Genomic DNA, 16,548 nt, shown 5'->3' on the forward strand with positions numbered 1-16,548 from the left:
CATGTTGGGTTTTTAGACATAATGATCCTTATATTGTACAAATTTTCTCGTCTAACCTTTTTACATTAAAACAAAACAAAAAAAGAATAAAGGATGATTAATATTTTTAATACTTTATATTTTTTGGGACTTTCCATTGATTTCTATTGTTATTATACTGAGCTAAGGATAGTATTTATATCTTATTGTTCTCTTTCCTGCCTAGAAAAAATAGCTCCATGTGAAATTACTTTAGTTTCTGTTTTGTAAATCGCTTTGGATAACAGCATCTGCTAAAAGCATAAATGTAAAAAATTGTAATCAGTAAAGTATTACAAAAAGTACTACAAAAGACACTTTCCAGGGCTTGAGGGGCCCCTCAAATACCAGCTTTGGTTGTTACAGGAAGTTAGTGTTAATCTCATGGGATCAGTGTGTTTTTCTTTAAGACTCCAGGAAGTGAACAGGCATTTTTTCTCCATTGGTTCCAGATTAGTTCCAGCTATGCAGTGTTTTTATGCTGAAACTATGCAGGAATCTTAGAAACAGGGACATGCAATGAGTTCTTCTGGGGCAGGAGCTGAAAAGTAGATGATTATTGCAGTGGAGATAAGGTAAAGATCTTTGACCCTTCAGTTGGCAGAGTGAAGGTGACGGGATGAAAGATTGGGGAATGCACACATCTCACAGTGGGACAGGTAGGAGAGAGTTCAGTGTATGATAGGAGTACACTAGGAAATTGCAGTAGAGCTCGCGGGAGCAATATCACAAGATTCACAGGGAAATCCTTTGGTAAGTATCACAAGGTCGAAGGTCTGTATCCCAGACTGAGGCCTGACAGCAAGTGTTACACACAATTAGTCATGTTTGTTTCAGATATTTTCTATCCCCTAACCCAAACCCTACCCCCTCACAGAAACATGTCCAATCTATAAGCCGATTTAAGCTTTGGATGTGCACAGCACAGAAAAGAGTGACTGCAGAAGTGAGTACCCAAATGAGACACATGCAATACCCTCGAAAAGCAGAGAATCTCCTCTTTCCGAGAAAGCATTAGATTGGATTAGCGGTTCAAATGTTATTAAACATTTAAGTGAAGTGAAGTGACATACGGCCAAGAACAATATATAAATAAATAAATAACTATTTAAGAACAATAGTTATTTTTAGCCACAGGCAGCTGTCTCGGTCTTTGGGGGTTAAACAACAGTACATACAATTAATTGAACTCACTGTACTTCTGTCCCTCATAGCCTCTTTTAATTCCTGTGAAATGCAGTGCTACATGTACTAGGCACCAGGAGGCTGCTATGTGGGGATGTTAGGGGATGTTATGTCACACTGATGTTCCTTTTCATGGATATATCTATGTGCACTAGTCAACATTTGAAGTGGATTAAAACCTTTCACCAAAATTGTCCTAAAACCTAATGCCAAAATGTGTTCTTGTCATAGGACAACTTTGATGAACTTTTTTGATCCACTTCAAATGTTGACTACTGTAAATATTCTGTTTCCTTTAGTCACTTGCTGTGTTCCAATTAGTATACGTTCCATCCTAAATACTAAATAGTATTCATAATTTGAATTAATTATAACAGAAAAAAGTACTGGCAGCTACAAGGGACATTATCCTTTAATTTTACAAACATTACCATTAAATCTAATACACTATGCGATGGAGTGTAAAATTCTAAATACTGGGAAAATACTTGTAAAAATTAAATGCAGCATAATTCCTTCAAAATACATTGTGCTCTATTTTTACAGATTTTTTTTTTCTAGATCATGTATTATATTTAATCTGCATCAACATTGTGAACTTTTCACAATGAAGCATTCCTTTTGAGAAGCATGCAATAAAGACACACAGACCACAGTTTAATTGGTTAGTGAACATGTTTCACAGTTTGGTTAGAAAAGGTACACTGAACTAATGTCAGTCGACTGATAATTGTAATAAAGTTAGAAGTATTTTGTCAATATGGGATGCTCTGGGCATAAAGATCACCAGTTAACTGACATAAAAAAAATCTAATTTGTCTGCAGGCAGGAAAACAGACTGGACGGATGACCAGTTCATCACAAGACTAACACACACATTCCACTCGCATTAATGGACAATTCACCTCATCACTGCTGTTTATAATGCTGAGGATGTCTCTTTGCAATGCTGCAGTGTTACATTGTGCCATTGACCAAGTAATCATTTTAAGTCACAGCTTTAGTGTCTTTTATAGTACAGTATAAAAGGCGGGGCTTCAGATTTTAGAGAGCATTTGACTGGTCTGATCTGATGAGGAGATGAAGTGCAGAATGAGTCAGTAAAATTATTGATCCGTAGACTGTAAGATTTGAATGCGTATATCTTAGAAATGTGATTTTTGTCAATGTTTCAGAGCACACAGCTTAAAGATATCCTTAAGGCTAACATATCCCTACTAAAAGAAAAAAAACCCAATTTTGATTTCATCGGGACAATTAAATGCAACTTTTTTGTTAGTACTCTAGTGCAACATTCAGAAGTCTCTAGTATTAAATCTCAGTGCGGAACTTGAGAGTGGTGTTCTTCATCTTCTGTTTGTAGACTTCATCAAACTGTTCATTTTGTGCCACAGTGAAATGATCTTTCCAGTCTCCAACTTTACCTTTTGGAACGAAAGAAAAATAGAATAAAAGGAAGTGAAAGAACAGAATTTATAAGAACTACATTAGACTATTTAGTAGTTTATTAACCTTTTCTCATGAAGGGTGAGATCTTGAAGTCCATGACTGGAACTGTAGAATAGTTGGTCATTTTGTTCTGTTTCATGGCATCAAACTGAACCCCTTTTGTTATTTTCTCCCTCTCTTCTACTGAGGTTGACAAACCCAAGAAGGAACACAAATGTTCCAACTCACGTCCAGTGTCCTGAAAAGGTCATGGTAAAATATTCCCTTTTGACACATTAAACATATTGATTTTAATCTCAATAAAAATGTTACTGAACTTACTTCCACCAAATCCTCATAGAACAAGTACATTAGGTTAGAATAATTCTGTTTTTTCTCCCACCATCCGCTGACGTGGTCATACCAAGGGCCGAATACATCTGGGATAAAAAAAGTCTGATGTTAAAATATATTAATCATATAGGGAAATGATAGGGAAAATTAATATTTTATGTTCTTATAGTGATAATATTATATTTAATATATTTAATATTTAAAAAAAAAATCCCCTGATATTAAAATGGTTCAGAATGTAACTGGCCAGAAATATTTATTTTATTTTATTTCTGTTTTTTTATTTAATTTTTAATTTGACTATTTTTTTTTTTTTTTTAGACTTTGACAATTATTTTACTTACTTTTTCCTTCCATAAAGTTCTGTAAGAAAGTGTTCCAGTCTCCTGGTTCAGGCTGTACCATGTTCATTCGATCGAAATGAAAATAAGAAACTGCGTTGTCTTTTGCATTCCGAGCTACATACACAATCTGGAATGAGTGGGGAAAAAAAAATCGAAGGAATGAAGGGAAAAAAAAAATAGTTATATCACAGCTAAAATGTAAAGCCACACATAAAATTTAAGAAATAATTTATTTATATGTAATATTGTATTATAAAGAAAAATGTATTTATTTTCCAACCACAAACTTTCACTTAAATAAAACTGCACTTCAATAACATTTTCTATTAAACATCACTCTTTAAAAACACAATTTAAAAATCTTCTGAAATTAAATGAAATCAAGATAGAACATCGGACTAAAGTAAGTCACATAACATAATAATTACATGAAATGAGTTTCTGTCATGACTCTCTCGGAGAGATTGACATGGTAATATACACGACAATGTTACTGTATTTGGTCTTCGTGGAATCTGCAGCTGCTGCTACGGAGCAAGTACCGAGACTTGCTATTGCCAATACATCCACAACATGCTGCTGTGAGTATGTAGGAAATACTGCTGCTGCACATATAACACATATGAATAACCCCCATATAGCATACATGAATCACCTCGTAGCAGATCTATATATAGGTGGAGCTGGCGAGGTGGAGGGTTTCTGAAGTGCGCTGCTACTGCTACAGCAAACACTAGCCAAGAATTTGAATGTTGAGCAGCAGCTCATTGGCTACCGATACAGGAGAGAACCAATCAGCTGTGTCATGTGATAATGATGTCATTATGTCATACAGGGCCGTGCACAGATATTTTGAGGGGCAGTGGCCCAAACCAAAAAAAGGGGCACTAAGTGGGTGGGTGCTTGTTAATACAAATTATCCAGTTGTTACAAATATACACTACAAGTCAAAAATTTTTGAACAGTAAGATTTTTTATGTTTTTTTTAAAGAAGTCTCTTCTGCTCACCAAGCCTGCATTTATTTGATCCAAAGTACAGCAAAAACAGTACATTTTTGAAAACTTTTTACTATTTCAAATAACTGATTTGATTTCTATTTTAATATATTTTAAAATGTATTTATTTCTGTGATCAAAGCTGAATTTTCAGCATCATTACTCCTGTTTTCATTGTCACGTGATCTTTCAGAAATCATCCTAATATGCTGATTTGCTGCTCATGAAACATTTATTATTATTATTATTATTATCAATATTTAAAACAGTTGAGTAAATTTTTTCAGAATTCTTTGATGAATAGAAATATGGAGTATATATATATATATATATATATATATATACAGTGCCCTCCATAAGTATTGGACCAGTAAAGACAAAATTGCTCTGTTGGCTGTGGAGTCAAGACATTTGCAAATATGATTAAAAGATGAATATGAGACAAAACTACAGTATGTCACATTTTATTATTAGCCGTTTCAACACATATATGTTTTACCAAATAAAAAGAACAGCACTTTTAGAGTTCATCCCACTCATTGATGTGAGCATAAGTATTGGGACAGTTGAACATAAGGCAGATATAAAAGATTAAAAGCTATTATTTAGTTGCAGATCTCTTGCGCACAATCACAGCAGTGAGTCTGTTACCCATAGACATCACCAGACTCTTGGGCTCATCCTTTGAAATACTTTTCCCAGCCTTTAATGCAGCCAATTCCAATTGTTGCTTGTTTAGGGGAGTTTCTGCCTTTACTCTCCTCTTCAGCTGGTGAAATTCATGTTCAATCAGATTTAAATCTGGAGATTGACTTGGGCAATCTAAGACTTTCCATTTATTTTTCCTTATAAACTTCTTCACTGAACTGGCAGGGTGTTTTGGGTCATTGTCCTGATGCAATATGAAGCACTTCCCAATGAATCTGGTGGTATTTTCTTGAATATTGGTAGGCAAGATGGTTTTATACCCTTCCAAATTCATTCTGCTACTGTCATCATGCATTAAGTCATCAGTAAAGTTTAGAGGGCCTGTTCCAGAGACAGACATGCATGCCCAAGCCATGACACCACCTCCACCATGCTTTACAGATGAGGCTGGATGCTTGGGATCATTTGCAGTTCCCTTTTTTTCTCCACATTTTTGCTTTCCATCACTTAGATAAAGGTTCATCTTTGTCTCATCGGTCCATAAACACCAAAACTCTTCTGGCTCCCCTTTGTGCTTTTTTGCAAACTCTAATCTTGCCTTTCTATTTTTGGTGCTGGTCAGAGGTTTGCATCTTGCTGTGTAGCATCTGTAATTCTGTGTCAAAGTCTCCTGAGGACAGTAAATTGTCAGAGCATCACCCCAGCTTTCTGGAAGTTGTTGGTGATTTTACAGACACGTCTTTTAGGGTTTATTTTCACAGCTTTTATGATTTGTCTGTCATCAACTACTGTTGTTTTCTCAGCCGATCAGGTAGTTGTTGGTTGCTGGTGTCGCTGGTGGTTTCCAAACTCTTGATTTCTCCATGCCCTTTGTTTTTGCTATAGCTCTAATTGACTTCCTCTTTTCTTTTAGCATCCAAATTGCTTGCTTTTCTCTCAAAGTCAGCTTCCTCATCTTCATGGAAGTTGTGGCCTAATGGTTAGAGAATTGGACTTGTAACCCAAGACCTTTGAGTCTCAGGTCCGGCAGGGATTGTAGGTGGGGGAGTGAATAACCAACACTCTCTCCATCCTCAATACCACGACTGAGGTGAGACCCTTGAGCAAGGCACCGAACCCCCAACTGCTCCCCAGGCGCCGCAGCATAGCTGCCCACTGCTCCGGGTGTGTGTTCACGGTGTGTGTACACTTGGATGGGTTAAATGCAGAGAACAAATTCCGGGTATGGGTCACCATACTTGGCCACACACCACTTCCCTTTCCTTTCCCTTTCATCCTGGTTTATGTGTCATCATCGAATGCAAGATCCAGAATACAGAAGTAATGGATATAACTGATACGACACATTCCCTGCTTTTAATATCTGAAGAATTAATGCAACAGGACACAGCTGATCACTTAGAAAGACCTGTGAGGCAACTGCTCCAATACTTCTGCTCACATCAGATAGAGGGATGAAACTATAAAAGTGCTGAACTTCTTCGCTGGTGAATCACCCAATAATAAAATGTGACATTCTGTAGTTTTGTCTCATATTCATCTTTTAATCATATTTGCAAATGTCTTGACTCCACAGCCAACAGAGCAATTTTGTCTTTACTATTCCAATACTTTTGGAGGGCACTGTATATATTGGAAAGAAATGATAAAAATGAATACTGTTATTTAGCAGGAATGCTTTAAATTGATCAAAAGTGATGATTAAGACATTTATAATGTTACAAAAGACTTGAAGAATAAATTAAGAAAAGAAACCTGAAAAAAATGTACTCAGCTATAATATATATAATACTAATAATACATATTTTTGAGCAGCAAATCAGAATATTAGAATGATTTCTGAAGGATCATGTGAGTAATGATGCTCAAAATTCAGCTTTGAAATCACACGAATACATTTTAAAATATATTCAAATAGAATATTAAATATAATTAAACTGTAAAACAATATTTCAGAATTGTACTGCTTTTGCTATACTTTGGATCAAATAAATGCAGGCTTGATGAGCAGAAGAGACATCTTAAAAAAAATAAATAAAGTAAATCTTACTGTTCAAAAACGTTTGACTGGTAGTGTACAATTAAAAGAGAAGATAGCACACTCTGTAATAATTTAGACTTTATTGTAGATGTTTTGATAGAGTGGGCTCTCCCTCACTCTCTAAGCCTGCTTCTGCCTCATCTTCAATGGAAGTATAAGTATTAGACATTTAATTTAATATTATGCAGCATAAATGTATATTACTAATAAACAGCTCATTTAGAACATTTATATTACCTTTTTAACTATTATAGCCCTATTAATATGGTTTTAATAAAATATTATATGTGTTAGATTACTAGTATGAACTAAGACAAGTGATTATAATGGGAAATATACTTAATATCAAGAATTAAAGTGTGATAAACTGCTAAATATTCTATATGAAGATTTACCTGCTGGCTTGCTGGAGCTTTGAATTAATCTTTGAACTGTTTGCAATGTTGAACTGCCTTTAGCAGCCTCCCTTCACTCTTTCTCTCTCAGTCTCTTTCTCCCTTTTTTTGAAGGCATTTTTTTTCTTCTACAAAGTATGCCAACAACAGCAAATGTTGTGTTATTTTTATTAGATCTAATCTGGTACAATAATTTGATTAGACATTCTAATTCTAAGAACGTGGATATTTTGTTCAAGTTGTTAGGAGTTTTAGAAGACTGAGAGAAAATCATTACCAACAGAAATACAAAAACAAATTTCCAAATGACTAATTCAGCGGATCAACCACTCACTGTAATGTGGATTGTAATGCATCTACCTGTTAATGCAACCACCTTCGGAAAGAACTGTTGTCTGCACTCTGGCACACAAATTGTGAGCAGTGTTGGGGGTAACTCATTACAAGTAACATGCATTAATTCATCTTACTCGCAAAAAAACAGATTTAGTTTTCCTCAAAATGAATTAAAACAGTAAGATGCAAACGCAGAATATGACAAACCTGCAATAATTAAATATGTTAAATAACACAAATATATCTAATCCCATTTTATGAACCAATGTCTTTGCTGCTGACCTTTGATGATCCAGTTTAACCATACTAATTTCACTTTAGATAAACTAACAATTGTTTTTTTTATTGCTGAAGAGTGTCGGAGCTTCTTCTTCTGCGTTCTACTGTACAGACATTCATTTACTTTTCCTTCAGCCTGAGGTTTATTCATTACATTTTCTGGTGTGAAAGGGCTTTTACATTTGCTATAAATAGAACTTTTTATATATAAAAAAAAGAAGAAAAAGTAACGCAAAAGTAACATAACACATTACTTGTCATAAAAAGTAACTAAGTAACGTTATTAGTTACGTTTTTAGGGAGTAATGCAATATTGTAATGCATTACTTTTAAAAGTAACTTTCCCCAACACTGATTGTGAGTGATGCCGCGGAGCGGATTCGCGGAATCAGTGGATTTTTAGCGGTGTGGTAACTGAACGCTTTGAGCTGGGGTGATAGCAGGGGTGGGTTTGGTGAGAGGGGCACCTCAGCCGATGAGGGCAGAGGGGCAGTGGCTCTAGCCACCGGGCCACCCCCCTGTGCACGGCCCTGATGTCATATTGAGTCAGATCAATCGGAATGCGCCATCTAGAGTTTCATGCCAGAACTTTGTATTTTACACCATTTTCATTCTGTGGTGGAAGATTCATTACTTTACCTTTGAGTTTTGCTTCCAGAAAGACTTGGGCACAAGCTGAACAGGTAAATGAGTTTTGATGAGGCGAGGAGAAGTGGGCAGATTATCAGCCAGTTCTGTCCCTGAAAGTTAGCAATAACATGGGGCTCTAAATTAAAAGTATCCTAGTTTCATTGTGGCTCAGCCAATACATGATTTATTGTCCTCAAAAACAAGAGGTATGTGAATGCCTATACGGAACAGTGAAATATTAGAAACATTTGTGTGTTTAGGTATAGAGTTTTCTAGATTTTTCTAGATTGGTCCAGACAGAGAACTTGCAGTTGTGTTTGCATACAATCCCCTACTTTGTCTTGACTTAAAAATGTTGTGGGAAAAGCAACACTTAAGTTGTTAATAATGTATGATCATTATTTTATTATAATTTTGTAAATTAAATGAATACATTTGTGGGTGATATATGAAGTATGACCATATTATTTTGATTGGTGATTTTAATATTCATGTGTGCTGTTACTCTAAACCTCTAATGACAGCGAAGTATGACTTCATGACCCATTCACCCATGCCAAGGAAAAATATCCTACAAAATGCATAAAGACTCTGCTTTTCAGAAAGCTGTGAATTCTGCAAAGTCTAAATATTTCTCAAAATTAATTGCAAAAAGTAATCATAGACCTAAAGTTATTTTCTCTGTAAGTAACTTTGCTCTGAACCCTCCTGTAAATGCGATCTCCAAACTGTCACTGTTATTGTATGAAGGTTTTTCGACATTTTTGGCTTGCCTAGATGAAGAGAAAACATATTTTTCTCAAAACTTTTTATTTTTAAACCGAAGCAAAGAACGGGGTCATAGTCTCTGGCCCAAATGAAAACTGTAGTTGATGTATTGCCCTTGACTACCTTGATCATTTCACTTTATCCTGTATTAAGAATCTAGGTGTGCTTTAGGATCACAGCATGCAATTTAACTAACAAATAAATGCGGTGATAGGCTTTTCAGTTACATCTTCAAGAGAAGATTGCTATCCATGCTTTTATTACTTCTCATGGGCTTCTGCAAATCTCTTTGTTGAGCATACAAATCATCTGTCACTCGTTTACAATTAGTACAAAGTGTAGCAGCAAAATTCCTAAAAGGCCGGGGGAGAACAGAGACTTTTCTCTGTCCTTAAATCATGGTTGAAGCATAGAGAAGAGATCCTTTGCTGTTTTTGGCTCTAGGCTGTGGAAACGGCCTGCCGGCTCACATCAGATCAGCTCTGTCATTAACTATTTTTAAATCTTCTCTTAACGTTGTGAACTGCTGTAATTTGTGTTGTTGTGTTTTATGTTTTCTGTCTCAGCACTTTGGTCAGCTGCTTTTAAATATGCCCTAAAAAAAAGGATCATTCTTCGGTTCATAATTTAAAAGTATATAATGACATTGATATCTGTCTATCTATCTATCTATCTATCTATCTATCTATCTATCTATCTATCTATCTATCTATCTATCTATCTATCTATCTATCTATCTATCTATCTATCTATCTATCTATCTATCTATCTATCTATCTATCTATTCAAGCCAAACAGTCATCAAATATTAAATAATTTGACTCATTGGTATGATGTACATGTATATTAGATAAAAAAAACAAATAAAAAAAACCACCTTGGCATGGCTTATTTTCCACAACAACAAACAAACAAACTGGACAATGAACATAAATTGGTAAGACAGTGAAAAAAGATGTGAAGATGTGAAACTTTTATTATACTGTGGTCTCTGACCTGATGGCATCCCTTTAAAACATGACTCCAGGAATGGCACTCTCATATAGATAGGCTGGGAAGTCTGGCGCTCTGGAGCATCGTTACCAAAGTACAGAAGGTCAAGAATATATGACACCCAGGTGGTACCTAGAATGAATGTAGAATGATAATTGCAAAACAACAACCTCCAAAAACATGAAAAAAAGATGCTTACAACTATATAAAGTGATGATCAGTATTAAAGTATTACAAGATTTCTGCATGGCTTCTACCTTCCTGCATGTATCTGAAATCTTAGGTAATGGAACTGTCTAGATCTAAGGTTTTAGAACAATTTAGTTTTTGAAATCATTTACACATGATACACAATTTTGTTGCATAAATGTAAAGTGTGACAATTAATTTGACATTGACTGTGTCCAAAATTGCCCCCTATACCCCTAAATAGTGCACTACTCTGTCCGAAACCATAGTGGACATTATCAAGAGCACTTATTCAATCCCATAATGTATCGCAATAATGAATGATGTACACTCAATGGCTAGAAAATACCCATAATGCATGCTAAAGGAATTCCCACATTTCAGCAGAAGATTGTGTCTGCAGATGAATCATCCATTCATCTATTTTCCAAAATGGAGCTGCCAGTTTGCTAAGTTTCAAACAATTACAAAGCAGCAAGCTAAAACCGACACACTTAGTAAACACAACTGAAGACAACGAGGTTAAAAAAAACAATATATATACACACTATTATTATTAAACACAGCTCTGGTCTGAGACGCTTTAGACTCTCAGTGACCCTAAACTGGACAAGCGGTTTGGAGAATGGATGAATGGACCAGAAGTAGTGTAAAATATAGTGAAGTCTGGCAAACAGTAAAGCTTGTGTGTGAATAATGAGGGAATTTCAAGTCATAAAAAATTTCATAAAAAATTAAATCCCAAAAATCTTTTCTGATATTAAAAATAGACCTCAGGGGGGAATAAATAAATAAATAAATAAATAAATAAATAAATAAAACATATTGTATGAGTTATGTGGTCACATGGCATGCTGGCAAAATGGTTAAATGTGCAGTGCCCTCACCTGCTTTGGGGTACGTGGCGATTAGAATGTCATCAGGTCTTGCTTGAAAGTTTTTTACCTTTTCCCAGTTGTCAGTGAAGTACTGGATCATAGAAACACCCTCAAAGTCAAACATTTCAGGCCGACTGAGTGGTTTCATCTAGATTATTAAAAAGTGTCAGTTTATTGTTGAGGTTTCACTGCACTGAAATAATCATTATAGAATTATCTAAAACCCATTATCAAGCAAAATGTTAGTTACTACTACAACAACAACAATAATACATACATATATATGTACATATTTTAAAATAAAAAAATGCATATACATTTAGTACCCTACATTTATTCAGTTTATTTTACAGATTAATTTAAACCTTATAAACAACAGCTGCAACAACAACGACAACATAACAAAATGCCTTTTTAAAGCTTATAACTGGCCAATAAATATATATATTTTTAATGTTGTGTATGGCAATAATAAGCTCTAATCTTTTGCCCAGAACAACCTGTAGATTTCTGAAATAATGTGAAAATCTCAAAGGCTACATTGGATTGACTACATTATCATTAGACTGTAAACTTGTATTACTCAGACAAAATAAATATATATGTATAAATATATATTAGTGCTGTCAAACTATTAATCGTAATTAATTGCATCCAAAATAAAAGTTTTTGTTTACATAATATATGAGTGTGTACTGTGTATTATTATGTATATAAATACAAACAAACACATGCATGTATATATTTAAGAAAAATATGTTATGTTTATATATTAAATATATTTATACATAATATATATATATACAGTATATGGCCCCACTTTATATTAGGTGGCCTTAACTACTATGTACTTACATTTAAATGAATCATTTAATACAATGTGCAATAAGTGCATACCAAAGTACAGTATATATATTTCATTAGACATATATAAACTCACCTAAAGGATTATTAGGAACACCATACTAATACTGTGTTTGACCCCCTTTCGCCTTCAGAACTGCTTTAATTCTACGTGGCATTGATTCAACAAGGTGCTGAAAGCATTCTTTAGAAATGTTGGCCCATATTGATAGGATAGCATCTTGCAGTTGATGGAGATTTGTGGGATGCACATCCAGGGCACGAAGCTCCCGTTCCACCACATCCCAAATATGCTCTATTGGGTTGAGATCTGGTGACTGTGGGGGCCATTTTAGTACAGTGAACTCATTGTCATGTTCAAGAAACCAATTTGAAATGATTCGAGCTTTGGGACATGGTGCATTATCCTGCTGGAAGTAGCCATCAGAGGATGGGTACATGGTGGTCATAAAGGGATGGACATGGTCAGAAACAATGCTCAGGTAGGCCGAGGCATTTAAACGATGCCCAATTAGCACTAAGGGGCCTAAAGTGTGCCAAGAAAACATCCCCCACACCATTACACCACCACCACCAGCCTGCACAGTGCTAACAAGGCATGATGGATCCATGTTCTCATTCTGTTTACGCCAAATTCTGACTCTACCATCTGAATGTCTCAACAGAAATCGAGACTCATCAGACCAGGCAACATTTTTCCAGTCTTCAACCGTCCAATTTTGGTGAGCTCGTGCAAATTGTAGCCTCTTTTTCCTATTTGTAGTGGAGATGAGTGGTACCCGGTGGGGTCTTCTGCTGTTGTAGCCCATCCGCCTCAAGGTTGTGCGTGTTGTGGCTTCACAAATGCTTTGCTGCATACCTCGGTTGTAACAAGTGGTTATTTCAGTCAAAGTTGCTCTTCTATCAGCTTGAATCAGTCGGCCCATTCTCCTCTGACCTCTAGCATCAACAAGGCATTTTCGCCCACAGGACTGCCGCATACTGGATGTTTTTCCCTTTTCACACCATTCTTTGTAAACCCTAGAAATGGTTGTGCGTGAAAATCCCAGTAACTGAGCAGATTGTGAAATACTCAGACCGGCCCGTCTGGCACCAACAACCATGCCACGCTCAAAATTGCTTAAATCACCTTTCTTTCCCATTCTGACATTCAGTTTGGAGTTCAGGAGATTGTCTTGACCAGGACCACACCCCTAAATGCATTGAAGCAACTGCCATGTGATTGGTTGATTAGATAATTGCATTAATGAGAAATTGAACAGGTGTTCCTAATAATCCTTTAGGTGAGTGTATATATTTTTCAAGATACTGTATTTTAAAGATAACTTTGTAAAATCCAAATACGCTTTGCAGGGTTAAACAGGTTTATATGTTTTATACTTGTTCAATGAGCCATATTTGTAACTTACAATTGTTCATTGGAATGTTATTGCATGTGCACCTGTGGAATGTCCTTAAAACACTTTCAGTTTACAGGCGTAGACCTTTCTACTGACTCTAAAAACACCCTCAGAAAGATGCCTTGATTCCTGATCATCTGTGTAAATATGCTATACTCCTGCTGCAGGGAGCCACGAGGACTGCTTTTTCTATCAACGCTATATACTCTAGTATTTTTATCTAAAGCCAAATGCGCTAAATTCAAGCTCTTTCAGCTCCGTGCGCTTTCTCTCTCTCTCCAGACGCGCGCTGGCGCTAAGCTGCGGATGACGCGGTTATTTGAACAACAACAGAAACAATTCTGCAAATCTAGTTATTTTTCTTACTATCAATTTATCTCCCAATAACCTATGACTCTGACTGTTCAAACAAGATGTGACAAGACATTTCTGATCTACATTTAGCTTTATTAATCTGTAGGCTAAGAACATTTCAAAATAATAATGTAATTATAATTGGGAAAATTGTTGTTAGATGGCTAGGATAGAACTTAAACTTTGAAACTGCTGGTTATCTTTCTTTTCTTCTCAGGATGAGAACGTTTGATTATTGTAGACATTTTTAGTAGGTAATGCTTATAATATATTTCAGGAGGAAAACCCTGAACTGAGACCGTGTTTTTTGTTGTTGTTGTTGTCACATGGCCTCGCATGTATCTAAATGTAAAAGTACAATACATGTCAAATATATATTTGTATTTATTTATTGTTTATTTTATTAATTTTTTGTCCGGACCTCTACTTGGAAGAAAATATAGAGTCTTGGAACTTTAATTGAATAACCCTGACTTTTATCAAAAATAAATACTTGATTTGTATGGTTTTGTAATATCTGTCACATATTTCCTTATCTGTCATGGTAGATATGACTTTTATTATAGAATTTGAATCAAGAAAAATTGTTTTGAAGATGGAAATGGAAACATAATTAACATAATTAACAGGCTGGATGTACATTAACCTTACATCTTAAAACCTCTTTAAAAAAAGAAAAGAAAAAAAGTAGATCATATATTTTGTCTATAACCTATAAAAAGCTTCGTATGAAAGGTATTTTTTTTAGCGAGCCATTAAATGACTTGAGACTCGACTCGGACTCGTGACCAAAGACTCGAGACTTGACTCAAACTCCAGCGACAAAGTCTTCAGACTTGACTCGGACTCCAAGTCAAAGACTCGTGAACATCTCTGGTCTGTCGTGTAAGAATCCTAAGACAGAGCTACAAGGAGACAGGAAAGACAGCTGATCGTCCCTGCAATGTCAAACCACATGTCACCATGTGTCCCCCCAGATGTGTTCAAGAACATGAGTTGGTGAAATAGTGAGGTAGTTTATATTAAGATAGAAATATTTTTTTTACAAGCCAGTACCATTTGCTGGTGAAATTTGGATAGTTTGACTGGCAATTTTCCAGGTAGTAAGTCGCATCTCAATATAAAAGATTCTGATTTCTGTCAATTTCTTAACTAATTGTGTTAACAATAAGGTAACAATAACAATAAAGTATTCAAATAAAAATCCAAAAATTATAAATAAAGTGTCCTTTTTAAATTGTAAGGTTTATGTTACCATATCAAATCTAAAAAGCATTTAGTGATTTCTTTGGATATCACTAGCATACAGGCACAGGGCCAGGTACACTGTAAAAATGATTTTTCAAAGTTTTCAAAGTTCTGTTCTGTTTCAAAATTCAATTCTAACAAGAAAATACTATTTTAGTCTTTCAGCTATAAAGTGTAATGTTTAATTTAATGTGTTACTTGCTGTTACTTTGTAAATATTTTTTTTAAATTTACCTGCAATTTTTACCAAAAGTACCAAAATTACCATTTTTTTAATGTAAACAAATATAAAAAAAAGCATTCAGCTTTGGAGAGTGCCATAATGATGAAACACTTGTGATGTTTACACAGTCATTTCAACATGACAAAACTCATCAAGAAGGATGACCTGCGCCATATATAATTAAAAACACTTAGAAAATTATTACAAGAACAGTCTTTTGCTGACGTGTGTGCGAAGAGTGTACACCAAAAACATATTACTTAATGTGTAAAACTTAGAACCAAGCTACTGATTGCACCTTGATAAATGGAGAAACTGCAACTTCTTAGGCATACTGTGATTTCCATAGTGCCTTTAAACTATGCAATAATGCAGTTTTCTTGTGTATTTTCACACTTTCTAAACTGTATATTCTGCATACATTACATTACATTACATTACGTGAAATAAACAGTTTTCAATTTATTAATGTGGTTTTCTTTAAAATACTTAAATATTTAGTATATTTTACTCACTGAGGATAAGTCAGGGTTTTCCATTATGACGATTCCTTTACAACCGTTTTCTTGATCTTTTTTCCCTTATTTTGCTCTTTGATTTTACTCTCCTCAAATGTTTCTTGTAGCTTCTTCCTTATTAAACTACATTCCGTAGCACCGTGGAATGCTCATGTCTTCAAATCACAGCTTATCGTATCCTTCCTCACTCTTCCCCTGCCAATCCCTCCCTCTCTCTCTCTCTCTCTCTCTCTCGTTCTCTCTCTCGGTCTCTCTCTTTTACTTTCACTGTACTCAACCTCATACAACAGGTTATGTAAGTTCATACAGTAAAAGTAATACAAAGGACACTGCCTAGGGCCCCTCAAGTACTGGCTTTTTATTGTTACAGGAAGTTAGTGTTGACCTCAAAGGAACAATGTGTGTTTATCTTGGAGACTTGGAGAAAGTGAACAGGCCCTTTACCCCAGTGGTCCCAGA

At 35.2% G+C, this 16,548-nt stretch overlaps 1 protein-coding gene across 2 annotated transcripts; it reads right to left on the reverse strand.

Moving 5' to 3' along the window:
• Positions 1–125: 125 nt before the first annotated feature.
• LOC306849582 (cytosolic sulfotransferase 3-like) lies at positions 126–16,355 on the reverse strand. 2 transcript variants are annotated; one of them, XM_079384725.1, is made up of 8 exons: positions 16,087–16,355; positions 11,492–11,630; positions 10,419–10,547; positions 8,664–8,764; positions 3,330–3,456; positions 2,974–3,071; positions 2,716–2,890; positions 126–2,627 (listed from the first exon to the last, which is right to left on the reverse strand). In XM_079384725.1, exons 1-8 carry the CDS (start codon positions 16,108–16,110, stop codon positions 2,515–2,517), a joined length of 906 nt encoding a protein of 301 aa, XP_079240851.1. In that variant the 5' UTR covers positions 16,111–16,355; the 3' UTR covers positions 126–2,514. The 2 variants fall into 2 exon arrangements, with proteins under 2 accessions (XP_079240851.1, XP_079240852.1); XM_079384726.1 differs by having other exon boundaries at positions 1,599–2,627; positions 11,492–11,573; positions 16,087–16,275.
• Between the last annotated feature and the right edge of the window lie 193 nt (positions 16,356–16,548).

This window comes from Barbus barbus (assembly GCF_936440315.1).
Source record: "Barbus barbus genome assembly, chromosome: 29".
Lineage (NCBI taxonomy): Eukaryota > Metazoa > Chordata > Actinopteri > Cypriniformes > Cyprinidae > Barbus > Barbus barbus.

Excerpts from the sequence above, each read along its gene's own strand:
- LOC306849582 (XM_079384725.1), bottom strand. The coding sequence starts at position 16,110 with ATGGAAAACCCTGACTTATCCTCA. Across the intron at positions 11,631-16,086 it reads AAAACCCTGACTTATCCTCA|ATGAAACCACTCAGTCGGCC; the intron begins GTGAGTAAAATA and ends TTAATAATCTAG. Across the intron at positions 2,628-2,715 it reads CTCACCCTTCATGAGAAAAG|GTAAAGTTGGAGACTGGAAA; the intron begins GTTAATAAACTA and ends TCGTTCCAAAAG.